This window comes from Dromiciops gliroides, chromosome 1 (genome assembly GCF_019393635.1).
Source record: "Dromiciops gliroides isolate mDroGli1 chromosome 1, mDroGli1.pri, whole genome shotgun sequence".
Taxonomy (NCBI): domain Eukaryota; kingdom Metazoa; phylum Chordata; class Mammalia; order Microbiotheria; family Microbiotheriidae; genus Dromiciops; species Dromiciops gliroides.
The window spans coordinates 483,007,627-483,026,741 of NC_057861.1; the positions used below are offsets into that span (position 1 = coordinate 483,007,627).

Genomic DNA, 19,115 nt, shown 5'->3' on the forward strand with positions numbered 1-19,115 from the left:
GAGCAATTCGTTCTTGACCTCTCTGGGCCTTGGCTTCCTCACATGCAAGAAAAATCAAGCTAGCCTTTGTATAGCACTGAGGTTTGCAAAGCACGTTACATATAGTAATTTATTCGAGCCTCACAACAACCCTTGGAGCTGTAGGTTCTCTCTTTATCTTCATTTTACAGATAAGAAAACTAAGGCCAAGAGGTTTTTTGTTTTATTTTGTTTTGTTTTTTTTGGTGAGGCAATTGGGGTTAAGTGACTTGCCCAGGGTCACACAGCTAGTAAGTGTTAATTGTCTGAGGCTGGATTTGAACTCAGGTCCTCCTGAATCCAGGGCCAGTGCTCTATCCACTGCGCCACCTAGCTGCCCCAGGCCAAGAGGTTTTAATGACTTGCCAGAAGTCACATAGCTAGCTAGTTTGAGCAGCTACGGAGGTCAAACTCAGGTCAGCTTGACTTCAGGTATAGTGCTTTATTCACTACACCTCTACCTGGGGGAGGACTAGATGACCCCAAAGGTAGCTTCTAGTTCTAAATATAGGATCCTATGAACAGATTAAACATCTAACCAAATGGGCTTTCACTGAATCAATTACACCTAGCCTGATATTAAGGCTTGTTAATAAGGTGACATTTCATGGAGACCACATGTGTACCATTAATAAATAAGGAACCAAATCAACACCTCTTCACTCTATGACTTCCTTGCAGAGGGAAGAATAATTTGATAGTCCTATATAGACCTACTGGATACTACTCCCCTAAAGATCTTAATGACTGATAAGTGTGCCTTAATATTTTTATAATAATGTAGTGCCCCAGTCTCTGAACTTAGGTTTCAGTATTAGACATTTTATATACCTCTTTCATTACTGTAAACTATAGTATATCCTGAGATTTGGATAAATGAAAAACTTCCTCTCAGAGAAATATTAGCAGTAGATAATGTGTTTGTAATGATAATTACCTGCCTGAAAATCGTGAGATTCTGGGACAGATTACTCTGTTCTTCACATTTTCCATGAAGTACACAAGCTTTTTCAGCAGAGAACAACAGTGTCACATTTGTAGAACTTCAGGGTTCTAAAATCAAAGGTTTGGTGTTTTTAAAGGAATACCAGGGGGGCAGCTAGGTGGCGCAGTGGATAAAGCACTGGCCCTGGATTCAGGAAGTCCTGAGTTCAAATCCAGCCTCAGACACTTGACACTGACTAGCTGTGTGACTCTGGACAAGTCACTTAACCCTCATTGCCCCACCAAAAAAATAAAATAAAGGAATACCACTGTCTTGTGGGATTTCCTTAACCTGGGGAAATGTGGCCAAGTGCTGCAAACCCTGCTAGGCCCCTGAATGGAAAAATATTTGTTAAGCTTTTATTACGTATGCACTGTACTAAGGGCTGGGGATACAAATAGAAAAGTAAGACAGTTCCTACCCTCAAGGAGCTTACATTCTGATAGGAGGAGTCAACATTTTATAGGAGGCTTCAGCTTTAAGATAGAGGGGAAGGCTCCATAGGCCCACACCAAAGCACATGGTAATGATTTTAATTAAGGTCATTGTTGTTGATGAAACCACAGCTGTTTCTGATGTTGAACATTTTCGGTGCCTGAGACTTTGGGAAGAACTTTATTTTTCTGGTTTTCAATAGTTGTGGCTGCTGAGGAGGCAGCGCCTGTAACATTAGTTGTCAGGCTGCATCTCCACATGTGTGGCTTCCATGAGTGATGGCTTCAGGAGCTGGATTGGTAGCAGTGTCAGTGGTCTGGGGGTTGATGCTATTCCTTGGGGTTTTGGGTATGGGTTCCTGGGCTTCATCTCTTGGGGTATGAGAGTAAGTAGTAGCACAGTGAAATCCCCAGAGTATTGTTTTTCTTTTACACCTGATGTGCAGCCTTAAACATCCTTTTGTTACCCTGAAAAACTGTCATGTAAGCTTTTAGTTAGGCCTATGTCTCTTGGGTGCTTCAGCCAACATTATAAATTCTGAAGCTGTCTACTTGTGCCAGCGTTTAAAAAGACTTCAAAAGACTTATGGAGGCCTTAAGAAAATGGTGATTATGCAGGCTTCCCATTTAGGAAGTGATTGGGGGAAATCTTGTGGGACCACATTGAGTCATGTTCCATACTAAGATTGTTCTTTCCTCCAGGAAGAGTAGGGACAAATGTTCTTAGAGTATTAATTTTTATTTTTAAATCTCTTTCAGTACAGTTGAAAGCAGAATGCAATAAGGGTTATGTCAAAGTAAAGCAGGTATGTACTTATTGGTTTACTTGTGTTTATTTAGCATTTTGTTTTTGTTAAATTCTTTTAGATTTAATTGTTTTATTGACTAATTTCGTTTTGACAAATTATACAAAACCCCAGGGTTCTCATTGAATCTCTTACAATATACAAGCCTTCAAAAGTTAAAACAAGGGGCGGCTAGGTGGCGCAGTGGATAGAGCACCGGCCCTGGAGTCAGGAGGACCTGAGTTCAAATCCGGCCTCAGACACTTAACACTTACTAGCTGTGTGACCCTGGGCAAGTCACTTAACCCCAATTGCCTCACTTAAAAAAAAGTTAAAACAATATAAAAGAGTAGGCCAATAATACCTACAACCTTAGACTTTGGTTATTTTTCGTTTTGTTATAAGAAAGATTAGTTTCATAAATTAGTACCAACATTGTCCAGCACTTTGGGGCGGGGGGGGGGGGTGGTTCCCAGTGCCCTATATTGTGCCTTTCACTTGGTTTTCTTAAATGTTTGTTGAATTGAATGTGGCTCTACTTTGTTCATTCTGTGCTCTTAATATACCACACAGTGATTTGGGGGATAAGAAGGGAGACACATAAGAGGGATCAGGAAAGGCTTTTTGAAGGAGGCCCTTGGCCTGAGCTTTAAGGAAACCTGGATTCCAAGAGGTACAGGTGAATAGGGAGAACATTCTAGGTCAGAGAGAGACAGGCAGTCTGCGCAAAAGCATCAAGGTGGTATGCGGTGAAGATCAAGTTGGCCAGTTTGACTGGAGCCTGCCAGGGGAGTAATGTGTAATCGGCCAGAAAGATTGGCTGAAGTCAGTTTGTGAGGGCTCTAAATACCAAACAGAGGGATTTGTATTTATCCTAAAGCATGATGGGGAGCCTCTGAAGCTTTGGGGGTTTTTTTGTTTGTTAGTTGTTGTTTTTTGGTGAGGCAGTTGGGGTTAAGTGACTTGCTCAGGGTCACACACCTAGGAAGTGTCTGAGGTCAGATTTGAACTCAAGTCTTCCTGAATCCAGGGCTGGTGATTTATCCACTGCACCATTTAGCTGCCCCTGAAGCTTTTTTTCAAGAGGAGAATCAGCCTTAACGTTATATATGATTTTTTCTTCCTTTTTTTGCGGGGGGCAGGCAGTGGGGGTTAAGTGACTTGCCCAGGGTCACACAGCTAGTAAGTGTCAAGTGTCTAAGGCTGTATTTGAACTCAGATACTCCTGAATCCAGGGCCAGTGCTCTAACCACCATGCCATCTAGCTGCCCCGAGTCAGCCTTTACATTAATCAAACCAAAGTAAGAATTCTTTGTTCCATTATGAAGAAATGCTTTCCCTTCATGATGGTGGAATCGCATGTGTGTATGGAATGGATTGTCAGCTGGAAAGATCTTGGGGTGAACCGTTTACTGTGGTATGGAAGAAAATGTTGGCTGGATCTGGAGCCAGTAAAGGAAGCTGGCAGTGAATAAGGTGGGGAGGTGAATTAGCTGAGTTGCTTATTAGTTTGGCCCAGGCTTGCAAATGGGAAAGGTAAATGTATCAGTTCCATTCTGAACTTTTTAGGTTTATTTTCCTTTATATTTTATTTACTCATCAGTAAATTTCTATTTAAAAATCCATCCTCTCAGAGTGGCTCTTGGGTAAGCTAAGGGGAAAGAAAAGGGTGGCTATACCAAGGTTCGAAGAATAATAATGATAACAGTGGAGAGATGAAGAAGGGATTGCCATCCTAATAACCCTGATAGCCCAGCCAATAAAGATGGAATATAGAAAAGAAAACTTCACAAAGTCCTATTTTCTTATAGTAGTCTTAGTTCAGCTATTTAAAAATGTCTTTCTTGGTGCAAAAATATTTTGAATTCAAATAACCATCTAATAATTGAACTTCTGGAAGCTACTCCTCAAATTAGGGACTTCTGTTAACTGAGAATAGATACACAGCAATCCCTTCCATGTTGCTGCACTGCATCAGATTTGCTCAAGCTACTTGGCAAAGCAAAGATTTCTTTTACCTTAATCTGAACCCTGAGTTGGATGTTCTCCCAGCCATTGGACACAGCCCCAGAGCATTTAATGTGCCTCTCCCTCTGTCCAAGCCAAGCAGTTTATTTGGCTAGGGAAAGCAGTATTGGGAGGTGGTTTCCCAGTACCTGGGAAACAGTTATTTCTAAGTGTTGTGTAATCCTGAAGAAGAATCCCATCCTTTCCTTACCATCTACCTCCCCTCTTCTCCCTCTCTAACCTCTCAACTTTCTCTTTGTTCATGCTCAGACCTATTTGAACAGATACTTGGGAGTATGAGAATAAGAGAGAGTTCCCTGTGAGTTAGGAAGATGACAAGTACAGCTGCCAATGTAGAAGCTCTCTCTAAATGTATGTTGTGTCTCTTATTCTAGGAAGTTGTTTCCAGTTTACCCTGACTGCATTTGGTCCATCTGCTAGTTATTTCTCATTTTAATGACTCAGTTATTCTCCTTCTGTGCCCTCCCTACCACCCCTACACCCTGCTAGTTTGGGGTTTTTTAAAACCTGACCTATGACTTCATCGGGCTAGGGAGCTCCTGGTAAGAAACTTCTACCAGTGCAGATTGGCACCTTCTCTTCCCCTTCTAATCTTAGAGAATTACTGGGGACGTCAAGATGCCAAATGATCAGCTTCATACAGCAAGTACATCTAAAAAGTGGGATTGCCTGATTCTAAGGCCAGCTCTCGGTCTACTCTGCTATCCTTTTTCTCCTTCTCTCTTTTCTAAATACCGGAGAGTCCTCTCTCATGTCCACTCTAATTCTTATTTCTTTTTCTTCCACATTTGTTCAATTAGGCTCTGGGTTGAACTATTATTATTTTTTTTTTTTTTTGCTTCCTTCTGACTCCCTTTCCTGAAAGGGAAGGGAGTCGCCCTAGCAAGGCTACAGCTCTAAAGATTAGTAAAAACCTGAAATAACCTCATGAAGCAGTTGGTTTTATATAGAGGCCCTTTTGGATTTAAACTTATAATCTTAAAATCACCAAGTCTTTCCCTTCCTTTGTATACTTCCTTTTACCTATCCTCTTTCCTTTTTTGACAGAAAACTTTGATTTCCAGGGAGTAGCTCTGTAGTTTTAGTTTTCTTGGCATAAAAGTGCATTGTTTAGATTCAGAAATGTTTTTTCTTCTCTCTGTTATCAGAAAGTTCTGATATATGCAACATAAGTATGTTTGTATCTCTTAGGAAACTCTCAGTGTTCTTTCTTTCACAGATGGGAGTCAATCCAACCAGTGTTGACTCAGTAATTGTTGGGAAAGACCAGGAGGCAACGCTAAAGCCAGGACAGATTCTCTACATTGTGAATGAACTTTACCCTTACACTGTACAATTTGTAGAAGAAACTGAGAGACCTGCCCTAGGAAGAGAAAGGAAGAGGAAGAGGCCTTGTGACAGTCACCAGGATGAAAAGAATGAAGACAATAAAGTAGAAAAGGTGGTGGAAATGGAACTTTTGGACTATTCAGAGGGCACGTCAGTTCATGAGTCAAGCAATGCCACATCTGCTGCAGCTCTCAAAAAAGGTGACAACGCTTCCAGCAAAAAGGTGAATGGATGGAAGTAACTAGATAGTGATGAAAAGACTGTTACTTGCTCATAGCAAGATCTTTGGGTTTCCCTCTAATTATTAAAATAAGTAATTTCCTTCCCTTGAAAATTAAACATGGGGTAGAAGGTGCTTTATTTTTATTTATGTTCTCTTGACACATTTTGTTTTGATGTAGGTACATCCCAGCAAAAACACACAAAGCTCCCACAGAATGCATTCTTCTAAAAGAATAAAGGAAAACCAGGCAGCTAGGTGGCGCAGTGGATAGAGCACGGGCCCTGGATTCAGGAGGACCTGAGTTCAAATCCAGCCTCAGACACTTGACACTTACTAGCTGTGTGACCCTGGGCAAGTCACTTAACCCCAATTGCCTCACCAAAAAAACAAACAAACAAACAAAAAAAAAAGAATAAAGGAAAACAAAACAAAAATAAAATAAAATAAGAATAAAATAGCATACATCCCCTTTCCCACTTTTTAAGCATTCTATTAGCTAACAGAAAAAAAGGATGAGTGCTTTAACTTCTATCATATTTTTCATTATATTTGTTGTTGTTTAACATTGTTTTCATTTACATTGTTATCATTATAGCTAATGTTCTTTTGGCCATGCTTTCTTCACTTTGCATGCTTCATGCAAATCTTCCCATGTTTTTCTAAATTCTTTATATTTGTTGTTTCTTTCTCTCTCTCTCTCTCTCTCTCTCTCTTTTTTTTTGGTGAGGCAATTGGGGTTAAGTGACTTACCCAGGGTCACACAGCTAGTAAGTGTCAAGTGTCCGAGGTCAGATTTGAACTCAGGTCCTCCTGACTCTAGGGCCGATGCTCTATGCATTGTGCCAACTAGCTGCCCCCATACAATATTTTATTACGTTCATAAACTAGTTTCCTCATCCATTCCCCAGATATTGAGCACATTTTAATTTTAAAAAAATTTTTATTGATGTTTTTTGTTTCTTACATCACCACAATATCCCATGTATCCCTCCCCCTCTCTGAGAGCCATCTTATAAGATAAATAATATTTCTTTAGAGAGGAAAAAAAAGTCAGCACACCTGATCAATACAATGAGAAATTCTGAAAACATGTGCAATGTATAACATCTGTGAACTTCCCCTTTCTAGGAAGGGGGAGGTTAGGGATGTCTTCTCATATCTCTTCATTTGAGTCCCTCTTGATTATTATTGTTTTGTTACATTTACTTTTGGACTTTTTGGTGTGTAATTGTTCTTTCCATTTATATTGTTGTAATTACTGTGAATATTGTTTTCTTGGTTGTGCTTATTTCACTGCATCAGATCCTATAGATCTTTCCATGCTTCTTTATTTTTATCACACACATTTCTTACATCACAATACTATTCTATTACATTTATGTACCACATAAATGTTTAGCCATTCCCCAGTTAATGGGCATCCACTTATTTTCCAGTTCTTCTCACAAAAAGTGCTGCTATAAATATTTTAGTTTAAAGGGCCTTTTTTTCTTATCCATTAGCTTCTTTGAAGTATAAGCCCAGTAATGGAATCTTTGGTTCAAAGGGTATGGAATCACTTTATTTGACTATTGTCATTTTTTGGTCCTTTTTTCCCCACTTGTAGGCTGTGAGGTGAAACCTCAGGGTGGTTTTGATTTGTATTTCTCTTATTCTTGGTGATTTGGAGCATTCTTCCATGTGGTTGTAAATACTTTGTAATTTTTTTGAGAACTACTTGTTCATATCCTTTGACCATTTATCTACTGGGGAATGGCTATTAGCCTTATATGTGTTGTTTATATATTGGATAACAAACTTTTTGACCACTTCCGTTCTTATCCAAGAGGCATTAATATAGTTTGTAAAGAAGCTTTTCAGTCTCATGAGCTTACAGTTTGAAAAAAATTCTTTAAAATAATGTTTATTAAGATCATTTGTTTTTTGTTTTGTTTTTTGTTTTTTTTTGCAGGGCAATGAGGGTTAAGTGACTTGCCCAGGGTCACACAGCTAGTAAGTGCCAAGCGTCTGAGGCTGCATTTGAACTCAGGTCCTCCTGAATCTAGGGCTGGTGCTTTATCCACTGTGCCACCTAGCCGCCCCAAGATAATTTGTTTTTACAGAACATTTTTCCACCTCAAAGGGCCATTTCTTTTTTTCTTTTTTCTTTCTTTCTTTTTTTTTTTTTTTGTGGGGCAATGAGGGTTAAGTGACTTGCCCAGGGTCACACAACTAGTAAGTGCCAAATGTCTGAGGCTGCATTTGAACTGAGGTCCTCCTGAATCTAGGGCTGGTGCTTTATCCACTGCACCACCTAGCTGCCCCAAGATAATTTGTTTTTACAGAACATTTTTCCACCTCAAAGGGCCATTTCTTTTTTTTTTCTTTTTTTTTTGTGGGGCATTGAGAGTTAAGTGACTTGCCAAGAGTCACACAGCTAGTAAGTGTCAAGTGTCTGAGGCTGGATTTGAACTCAGGTCCTCCTCAATCCAGGGCCAGTGCTCTATCCACTGTGCCACCTACCTGCCCCCAAAGGATCATTTCTTAAACAAAGAATTAAAAAAGAGAGAAAAAAGAAAAACTAACCAGCACCTAAAAAAAACCCAACCCAAACACCTGACATCATATACTTGTGTCCAAAAACATGATACCTTATTTTAGTCACTTCTTATCAGAATTCCAAATTGATTTCCAGCATAGTTGGACCATTTCACAGCTCTACCACAAATACGTTAGCAGAGCATGTAATTTGTTTACAGATTTTTGCTCTTACAAATAGTGTTACCATGAATATTTTTAAATACATAGGTCTTTTCTTGTTGTCAGTTACCACTTTGGAGTATGAACCCAATAGTGGCATTGCTTCGGTCAGAGAGTATGATTGATTTAGAAACTTTTTTTTTCCATAATTCCAAATTGTTTTTCAGAGCAGTTGGTCAAAATCATAGTTGAGCAGTAATGAATTAGCAGGTCTAGTTTCTCATAGTCCCTTCACCATTGGATTTTTACATCTTTAAATGTCTTTACCCATTTCATGGGTATAGGTGATACCTCAGAATTTTAAAAATTTGCATTTATCCAATTATCAGTGATTTTGAACAGTTTATTGGAGAGTGGTTTCTCTTTCTTTTGAAACTTTTCATATCCTTTTAAATAGTCAGATTTAAACAGGATAATGGCATAGTTAAGGTTTCCATTTGACATAGATTTTCAGATATTTAAAAAGCTCTACCTTTTAATATCTGTTGTTTTTTTCATAATGTGCTATTTATTATTTAAATTAGTCTAAAATATGTCAATATACTTTATTTTCATATAACAGGTACTTCCCAACAAACACTCAAACTTCCTTTTCAAGTAGATTTCCTGAAATAATTAAGTTGTTAATGGAAAGGAGTACTATGTCATTAGTATTATCTCAGTGTTGTCCTTATACCAGGGTTTTATGTATCTCTTATAGTTTAAATGAGAAAGAAAAATATATTCATGGTTGCTAACTTTTACTTTTTTAATGAACATAAATGAGAAGCTTTTGTGACAGAAAAATGGTTACTGGAAAATGATGGTAGAACAGACTAAAAAGCCAGTATTTGCTAGAGAATTGCAAACAAAAAAAACTTGTGTTGTAAGGAAGGAAGAGTCTTTGTAAGCTCTATGTTATGGTATTCTGTGAACACTGTTCTCTTTTTTACCACAGGCATCCTTTGGACATTGGAGTCAAGGTTTGAAGATTTCTATGCATGACCCCAAAATGCAGGTACGAGAAAGTACTGAAAAATATTTGAAATATTTTAAATTCTTTTAAAAAAATAACCATCTCATAGAACCCACATCTATACTACCAGTGGGATAGAATGAGAAAAATGAGTTTTTCAGGTCTGTAGAACTTCTTGGAAGAAAGGCTGTGTATGTCCGTCCCTTGGAGATTTTGCATGTGTGTGTGTGTGTGTGCGCGCGCGCGTGCGCATGCATACATCACACCCTAAGAATTCTATTAAGAAAGTTGTGTGTTAACATATAGTGATGCATTTTTTTTTTTTAGTGAGGCAATTGGGGTTAAGTGACTTGCCCAAGGTCACACAGCTAGTAAGTGTTAAGTGTCTGAGGCCGGATTTGAACTCAGGTACTCCTGAATCCAGGGCCGGTGCTCTATCCACTGAGCCACCTAGCTGCCCCATAGTGATGCATTTTTAAAGAGCCAGTCATTACATTTTGACTATTAATGAATTTTTTTTTTTTTTGTGGGGCAATGAGGTTTAAGTGACTTACCCAGCGTCACACAGCTAGTGTCAAGTGTCCAAGGCTGGATTTGGACTTGGGTCCTCCTGAATCTAGGGCCAGTGCTTTATCCACTGTGCCACCTAGCTGCTCCTGGAATTCTTTATATTGACTGTCTTCTGTGTGAATAAATAAAAACCCATTTTTTATAAAGAGCTTCCAGATTAATTTTTATCTTATTTTTATTAATGCCTTTTGATTTTTATATCAGATTTGTTTCTGAATATAGCCCTCTTCTGCCTAGAGACCTAGCCCTTGTAAGAAGGAGTTTTTTTTTTTTTTTTAAAGAGGGAAAACAGTTCTTCAAAACTAATAAACACGTTTCCCTTGCAACTCTTCTACAGGGCTTACCTTGGTCATTATCATCATAGAATGTTGTTTCTTTTTGCATTATTTCATTTATGTTGAATATGTAATGACTACAAGAATGTAAATGGGGACTGCAAGAATGTAAATGGAAAGGACATATCCATTTTATTTTGTTTGGTTTTTTTTGGTGGGGCAATGAGGGTTAAGTGACTTGCCCAGGGTCATACAGCTAGTAAATGTCAAGTGTCTGAGGTGGCATTTGAACTCAGGTTCTCCTGAATTCAGGGCTGATGCTTTATCCACTGTGCCACCTAGCTGCCCCAACAGATTGTTTTTAAATTGCATTCCTATAATGAAGAATTTTTTTACTCTGGCATTTTAAGTCCCTTAGCAGGCTACTTTTTAGTGATCTTGAGACCACCCCAACCAGTGTTTTGGAGGGAATTGGACTAGTATGTGAAAAGCTAAAATGGAGAGGTGCCATGTCAATTGGCTCCAGGCAGAACCCACTAGTAAATTTGAGAAATCTTGTTTGTGTGTGCTGTATTTTTGTATTCCTCTCTCCTTTATTAGGTTTACAAAGATGATCAGGTAGTTGTGATTAATGACAAATATCCTAAAGCTCGATACCACTGGCTTGTGTTACCGTGGGTCTCCCTTTCCACTTTGAAGAATCTAAACCAACAACATGAAGAGCTTCTTAAACATATGCATGCTATAGGAGAAAAGATGATTAAAGAATGTGTAGACTCCAAGCACTCACGGTTTCGGCTGGGTTACCACGCTATTCCTAGCATGAGGTAAGACTTTCTTGTAGTGCTGGGGACCATTTAGTTCTCCTGAGCACTGTACCCTCATGAAGAGTTTCTGATCCCTGGCTACAGTTTAGGCATATTTGGGGTCAGCTTTTTGAGGATTAGCCCCACTAAGTACAGAGAGCCCCATCACTGATGATTAGACCATTTGGTTATGAATTATTTGGCCACGGCAGCCCATAAAACAGAAATATGCCAAATGGCACTCCGTGTTCAGCCCTTTCTGATTCTGCAGTGAGAGGGAGGGGTAGAGTTGCAGCAGAGGAGGTATAGGAGGCTAAAAATTTCAGTATTTGTAGACTATTTTTAAACTTCAACTCAGCTATTGGTACCCTCAATGTGAGAGCCTTAACTAGTGATCAGTGAGTAAACACACTCCAGAGAAATTGAATTCAATTCGGTAAACATTTATTAAGCACCTACTATGTGCTGGGCACTGTGGTAAATGCTGGGGATACAAACAAGAAAAAGATAGATCCTGCCCTCAAGGAGCTTACAATCTAATGGGAAGACAGCACACAAAAGGAGGTTGTAAAGGTGGGAGGAGACATGAGGGGAGTGCTCAGCACAGGGATACCTGCTGATGCAAAACCGAGTGAGCTGGAAGTCCAATTTCTGCTCTCTGTAAAGGCAGGCTTTGGGAGGAGTTTGGTTCTCTGCCTTTAGCCCTCCAGTTAGAGGTGATAGAGTAGGCCAAGGGAGGTGGTATCCAGACTTAAGTGAGCAGCATGGTGGTGAGTGAATTGTGTCAATCTGAATATGGTTACCCAAGGCAAAACTGGAAGTTGGAAGACAACCCCTGAGTTCTCCTCAGAGGGGCAAATAAAGGATTTGACAGAGTTGGTTTTATTGTGTGTCCAGAGGCAATAATGCACATTCCATGGGGTGTTTAGTCATCTCACATTGCACTGCCTATCATAAATATCTAAATGAAAATAATTACAGATTTAATGTACCAGCATCTGCTGCAGAGGATGAAAGAGGCTACAAAGAACTCAGTAAGACCTACTAAAGTATTATCAGCATATTCTTGGATACACAGTGACTTCAGTGCAAAGTTGGGAGTGGGTGAGGATGGCAGAAAAACATTGTTTTATATGTCTCAGGACGAATGAAGCCGTGTCTCTGTGCAAGGAGTTGGCTTTGTCTCCTGCTGCTATGACAAGCCAGGACTTCTCCTTCTTTTACTGTGCTGCCTTCTTCCCTGGCCTCTCCTTGGCAGTCTTCTTGGGTGGTTGTGCGCTGGAGGGAATTTGTTGCCACTTCTCTTTGGTTTTCTCCATTGTAGTTCCTTCTGGTTCATTTTTGGAACTTTGTTGGAGTGTTTGAGGGACGGCTGAGTCCCTCTAGGACCTTTCCCATTTTCACTAATTGTCCTCCACTCCTGGAGCGCTCTGCTCTCTCACCTCTACTTCTGGCTTCACCTCTGATTTCAAGCTTTAATCCCCACTTCTGCAGGAGTTCTTTCCCAATCCCTCCAGCTGCCCAGAGAAGCTTTTTCTCTGATTGCTTTCTGTCTACCAGGTATAGATGTCATTTGTACCTAGCTGTTTACGTATTGTCTTTCCCATTAGAATGGAAGCTCCTTAGGGGCAGCTAGGTGGTGCAGTGGATAGAGCACCGGCCCTGGATTCAGGAGGACCTGAGTTTAAATCCGGCCTCAGACACTTAACACTTACTAGCTGTGTGACCCTAGGCAAGTCACTTAACCCCAATTGCCTCACCAAAAAAAAAAAAAGAGAGAGAGAATGGAAGTTCCTTGAGATCAGTGACTATTTTTGCTTTTTTTGTGTGTCCCCACAGCTTAGTACAGTGCTTGTCATTTAGTATGTTCTTAATAATAGATGCTTGTTGGGGCAGCTAGGTGGCGCAGTGGATAAAGCACCGGCCCTGGATTCAGGAGGACCTGAGTTCAAATCCGGCCTCAGATACTTGACACTTACTAGCTGTGTGACCTTGGGCAAGTCACTTAACCCCCATTGCCCCACAAAAACAAACAAACAAAAAATAATAGATGCTTGTTAACTGATCTCATCAGTCTTCTGAAATTATGGTCATTACACAGATCAGAGTTCTGAATTCTTTCAGTTTTCCTTTGTATTATTATGGTTATCATGTAAATTATTCTAGTTCTGCTTATTTCTTTCAATATCAGATCATAAAAGTCTTCCTAAATTTTTTATATTCATCATTTTTAATACAATAATATTCACATTAGGTTTTTTTCATATAAATATTTTATTTTCCAGTTACATGTAGAGATAGTTTTCAACATTTGTTTTTATAAGATTTTTGTTTCAAATTTTTCTCCCTCTCCTCCCTCCTCCCCTCCCCAATATTCACATTAGTTTTACATATAAGGTATTTTATTTTTTCCGTTACATGTAAAGATAGTTCTCAACTTTTGTTTATACAAGCTTTACAATTTCAGATTTTTCTCCCTCCCTCCCCTCCCTTCCCCCTCCCCTAAACAGCAGGTAATCTGATATAGGTTATATCTATATATCTATGTACATATACATATATATATCTATACACACACATATATATATCCATAATAACATTAATCCTATTTCTGCATTAATCCTGTTATAAGAGAAAAAATCAGGGCAGTAATGAAAAACCTCAAAAGAGAAAAAAAAAAACAATAGCACCCAAAACAAAAGAAATAGTATGGTTCATTCAGCATCTATACTCCACAGTTCTTTTTTTTTTTCTTGGATTTGGAGATCCTCTTCTATCATGAGTTCCCTGGAACTCTTCTGTACCATTGCATTGGTGAGAAGAATATAGTCCATCACAGTAGACCAACACTCAATGTTGATGATACTGTGTACAATGTTCTTCTGGTTCTGCTCATCTCACTCATCATCAGCTCACGTAAGACCCTCCAGGTTTCTCTGAACTCCTCCTGCTCATCATTTCTTACAGCACAATAGTCACATTAGTTTTAAAGAAACCATTTAAATTTTGGGAAATATTGAGGAAGCTAGGCAGTATAGTAGATAGAAGATTGGATTTGGAATCAGGAAGATTTGAAGTTTGAATCCTGCCTCAAACACAAATCATTTCATTTTTCTCAGCCTTAGTTCCTTCAGCTATAAAATGTGGATAATAGTAGCACTCACCTCACAGGGTTGATGTGAAAATTAAATGAGATACCATTTGTAAAGTGTCTTCCAAACCTTAAAGTTCTATATAAATGCTAGCTATAATTGTCATTATCATAATTTCGAACTTCTTAAAACTGCATTCAAAGTAACTTTTTCTTCATCCTTTCTTCACCTTCTCCACCATCTAGCCACGTGCATCTTCATGTTATCAGTCAGGATTTTGATTCTCCTTGCCTTAAGAATAAAAAACACTGGAATTCTTTCAATACAGACTACTTCCTTGAGTCACAAGGTAAACAACTTTTTTTTTTTAATGTTTTATTTTCCTGTTTTCTGGTAATTTCCTTAATTACAACCTTTGAAAAAATAATTATTAGTAATGGATTTCTTGGGGGGACTCAGAAATCAGCTTCTTAGTTCTTTCTCCCCCTCTCTCCAGAAATTTCAGACCTTATTTGGGACAAACTCAAGGGAACAAGAGAAATGGAAGTAGATTCTTTTGTCTGGCTCAGTGACGGACTGATAGGATCAAACCACATCTAGATAATGGACATTGCCTTTGCCCTTCAGGGAGGCTCTTTTACATTCTTCTCCCTGGTGTTGTCTATAGAATTCATTTTAATGTAGACCACCCTCAAGTCATGTCAACAGATGGAATTGAATGATGCTAACCAGTTAGCTTTGATCCTCTATCAAAAGAGGATAAAAACTCTAGGTCTCCTCGAGACCACGTGCTGGAGACAGCATGGGGCTTTTGGGGCTTTTCTCCTGCTCTTGCTAACCACCATACTGAAGCTTTCTCCCTGCTTTCTTCACCACTCAGTCTGAGACCATGAGAAGCCAGGGAGACTCATGGTCACTTCTTTATTGGTATAAAATATTAATAAATTAAAATATGCTTCCCTAAAACTGATCTATAGCAATAGGAAATTAATTTAAAAAACATTTTAGCTCATTAATATATATGTATGTATATTATATATATACATATATATATATTCCTGAATTGTCATAGATCTCCCCCTAAAAAGTACATTTATGCTTTTTTCTCTGAATAAACTCCTATTTTATTCCTATATATCATAAACCCCCAAGAACTGTCCAGATATTTAGGTTGAACTTGAATTTTTTTGTACTGAATGTTTGAAAGAAATGAACCATCTGCTGGGTAGTGGACTTCTTTCATTGCACAAATTTGGCATGCATGGAGTAGTTGTTATATTTTATTTGGAAAAGAGGTAACCTATACCCACTTAGGAGACTTTCTGCAGTCTCTTAGTGGTATTCTATCTCTTCCATCACATTGTTAGCTAGATCCTGTTGGAGATAACTACTGCAAGCAAGAAAGAGGCACTTTTATTTTTTTATTTTTATTTTTATTTATTTATTTTTTTTGTTTTGTTTTGTTTTGCGGGGCAATGGGGGTTAAGTGACTTGCCCAGGGTCACACAGCTAGTAAGTGTCAAGTGTCAGAGGCTGGATTTGAACTCAGGTCCTCCTGAATCCAGGGCCGGTGCTTTATCCACTGCTCCACCTAGCTGCCCCATGAAAGAGGCACTTTTAAGTCCAAGTTTCTGAGATTAACTTGATCTGTGGTTGCATATAAATATGTCTGTGGATTTACTGTTTTGCTTTTCCTAGATATTTTCCCTATCACCAGGATGGATGATCAAGAATTGGCTGTAATTTGAATGGTGTACCAGAAGGGAGATAACATTTATGGTTAGAATAGAAAGGTTATTAGTCACATAAAGTCTAAAGCAGAGCCAATTCAGGGAAGTTCAATCCCTTTTTAGGCTATTCCTCCTTTTTTGGATTCTTCCAATCTGAAGGAAGACTCTTGGGTACTTCATTTCTCCTCCTTAATTAAGCCTTGCTTCAGTCAGGGTGGAAGAAATTATGTTGTTATAAATTGTCTTCTATTTTTGAGGCCATTTGCCAAGAGCTCCACCTTCTCCCATCATCATTTCCTATCACTCAGATGCCTTCCCCCACTATATCCTCTTTTACCCCTCCCAAATGGAGATGTACCCCTTCTTCTTTCCAAGTGTACAAGTGATCCCATTCAGCTTTTCCTGCAGATTTCCCTCTCATCATCCCCCTCTCACTAATCTTCAAACTCTCCCTCTTTACTGCCTATAAACATGCCTATGCCTCTCTTACCCTCAAAAAACCCTCACTTGATCTTTCTATCACCAATAACTATTTCCGCCCCCTTTTCCTTTTTTTATTTTGGTTAAACTCAGTGAAAAGACAGCCTACAATTTATACCTTCACTTTCCTCTCACTCTCCTCCTAACTCTGCATAGTCTGGCTTGTAGCCTCATCATTCCACTGAAGCCACTCTCTTCAAAGTTACTAATGTTCTTTTTTTTTTTTTTTGCAGGTCAGTAAGGGTTAAGTGACTTGCCAGCTAGTAAGTGTCAAGTGTCTGAGGCTGGATTTGAATTCAGGTCCTCCTGAATCCAGGGCCAGTGCTTTAGCCACTGCACCACCTAGCTGCCCCCTAATGTTCTTTTTGAAAGCCATTGGGCATTGGCTTTTGGATGGATAGAAAAATAGATAAACGGATACATAGATAGTTGGGCAGATACTTATTTTTCTCATGTGACTGTTTCGTGTCTTAGGCTATTTGCCATTAATTATCTTTGTTCAGAAGCTTTTGTTTCATGTAATCAAAATTATCTATTTTATCTTCTGTAATTTCCTCTCTCCCCTGTTTGCCAAAGAATACTTCTGACCACAAGTGTGAAAGGTTTTATGTAGATAGAGTATTTTAAAGTATAGCATATCTTAATGAAATTTCATCTCTTGCAGTAGAAGACATGAAAGTGCGGAACCAAGCCAGGTTTATTTTTTTCTCATGTGAAATCTAGTATCCAGTGAGTGGATTCCAAAATATGATGCTATACTGAGAAGTTCCTTAGCTCAGTTATTTGTACCTCTTCTGTCTATCCTATTAAGAGTAGTCTAAATCTCTACCTCTTTTTTCTCCCTATAGATGTAATAAAAATGATCCAGAAAAATCGAAAAGTGACTGTTCCAGAAGGAACATCTGACCTTCTAAAGCTACCACTGCGCTGTCATATATGCAAGGAACAGCAATCCACCATCCCCCAGTTGAAAGATCATCTCAGGAAACATGGATCAAAGTGATTTTGTTGAACTCGTCAGTTTTAAGAAGAGATTCTGAAGTCTGGGTGTCAGGATTGTACTCCTAATGCCTATTCTGGATTTTTTTAGAAGCAGAAGAACTGGTACTTGTTTAATTAAAATGAATCATTTGAAAAAATGCCATACCTTATTCTTTCAACCATGAAAATGAGGTTTTAGTCACATTTCCAAGTTAAGAATTTACATATCCCAATAATGGGTTGGGGTCAGCTAGGTGGTGCAATAGATGGAGCATTGGCCTGGAGTTGGTAAGATCCGAGTTCAAATTTAGCCTCAGATACCCAGATACTCTGATCATGGGCAAGTCACTTAACCAGTTTGCCTCAATTCCTCGTCTGTAAAATGAGGACACACAGGAGAAGGAAGTGGCTGACCCCCCCCAGGATCTTTGCCAAGAAAACCCCACATACTTTGTCCTTGGGGTCATGAAGAATAAGACACAACTGAACAACAACTAATGGGTTATCTGCTGCATGTGCATGATAGTCCAGGTTGTTTAGACATACATTTAAAAAATTGTTTTTCTAGGAATAAGGATAGTAAAATTACTTGCCCATGATCATACAGTTAGGTGGCAGAGCTGTGCCTTTGAGCCTAGTGTTCTTTCTGCTACATGGTACTTCCTCAGGACCAAAGTAAATCTAGGTGACCTAAAGAAGGATGGTGCCTTCAACCTTGGTTTCTTTGTTTTGTTTTTGGTTTTTGGTGAGGCAATTGGGGTTAAGTGACTTTCCCAGGGTCACACAGCTAGTAAGTGTTAAGTGTCTGAGGCCGGATTTGAACTCAGGTCCTCCTGACTCCAGGGCTGGTGCTCTATCCACTGTGCCACCTACCTGCCCCTCTTGGTTTCTTTAACATCATGTTCCAGTAGACCGCTGATGTTGACTTTTCAAATTAGGGCTATATTGTATATTTTCTCTGTTAATGATTCATGAGACATTTAGGTTTAGGGAATCAAGTTCTGCTCTTGGAGTCAGGAAGAGCTTGGCTCAGACCTCACCAAGGCTTCAGGACGATTGACAAGGCAGATAATGCTTCAGAGCTTCAGGGGACTCTACAACTAGACATTACAGATGGGTTGTTAGATCACTAAATATTGACTAAATTAATAAAGATATTATTTATTAATATGTTAATTATTAAGGGCCTATGGAAGCAATTTATGTTGGCCCACTTCAGGAAAATATCTGTTCAGACTGTAAAGGTCATTTAAGTGTAATCTGAAGGATATGGGTTTGTAAATTGCAACAGTCTTAGGACAGAAGTAGTTGAGACTTCCAAAAGGTCAGACCAGAAGCAGTGGGAAGTTCTGAATCACTGAAAGTTAGTCATTGACTGAAGAATGTGCATAGAACCAAATAACTTCTCTTTTCTTAGAGAAATAAAAATTTAGAGGTTCCGTTAACTTCGATAGAATATAGACTAATTTTTAGTTTTTCACCTTTAAAGATACTTTTTTAAAATGAAGTTGTTCTTTATAGAGACATTTAAAACTATTTTGGGCTGCAGATTTTTTTAAAAATTGAGTTTTTGCTCAAGAATAATGACTTTTTGAAAATTCCCTGCAATACTTGCTGTGACTAAGTCTGATCATATAACTGCTATCCTGTATTCAGAAAAAAAGACCCAATTTGGGGAATTCAAT

General features: G+C 38.8%; 1 protein-coding gene across 2 annotated transcripts in view; it reads left to right on the forward strand.

Moving 5' to 3' along the window:
- Positions 1-17,588, forward strand: part of APTX (aprataxin) — a 28,866-nt gene extending 11,278 nt beyond the window's left edge. For both annotated transcript variants that reach the window (XM_043985081.1, XM_043985168.1), the window contains exons 3-8: positions 2,197-2,243; positions 5,470-5,802; positions 9,479-9,538; positions 10,942-11,168; positions 14,485-14,588; positions 17,298-17,588. In XM_043985081.1, the coding sequence (XP_043841016.1) occupies positions 2,197-2,243; positions 5,470-5,802; positions 9,479-9,538; positions 10,942-11,168; positions 14,485-14,588; positions 17,298-17,452 (926 nt within the window). In that variant the 3' untranslated portion in view covers positions 17,453-17,588. The remainder of the gene's footprint in view (positions 1-2,196; positions 2,244-5,469; positions 5,803-9,478; positions 9,539-10,941; positions 11,169-14,484; positions 14,589-17,297) is intronic.
- Positions 17,589-19,115: the final 1,527 nt, after the last annotated feature.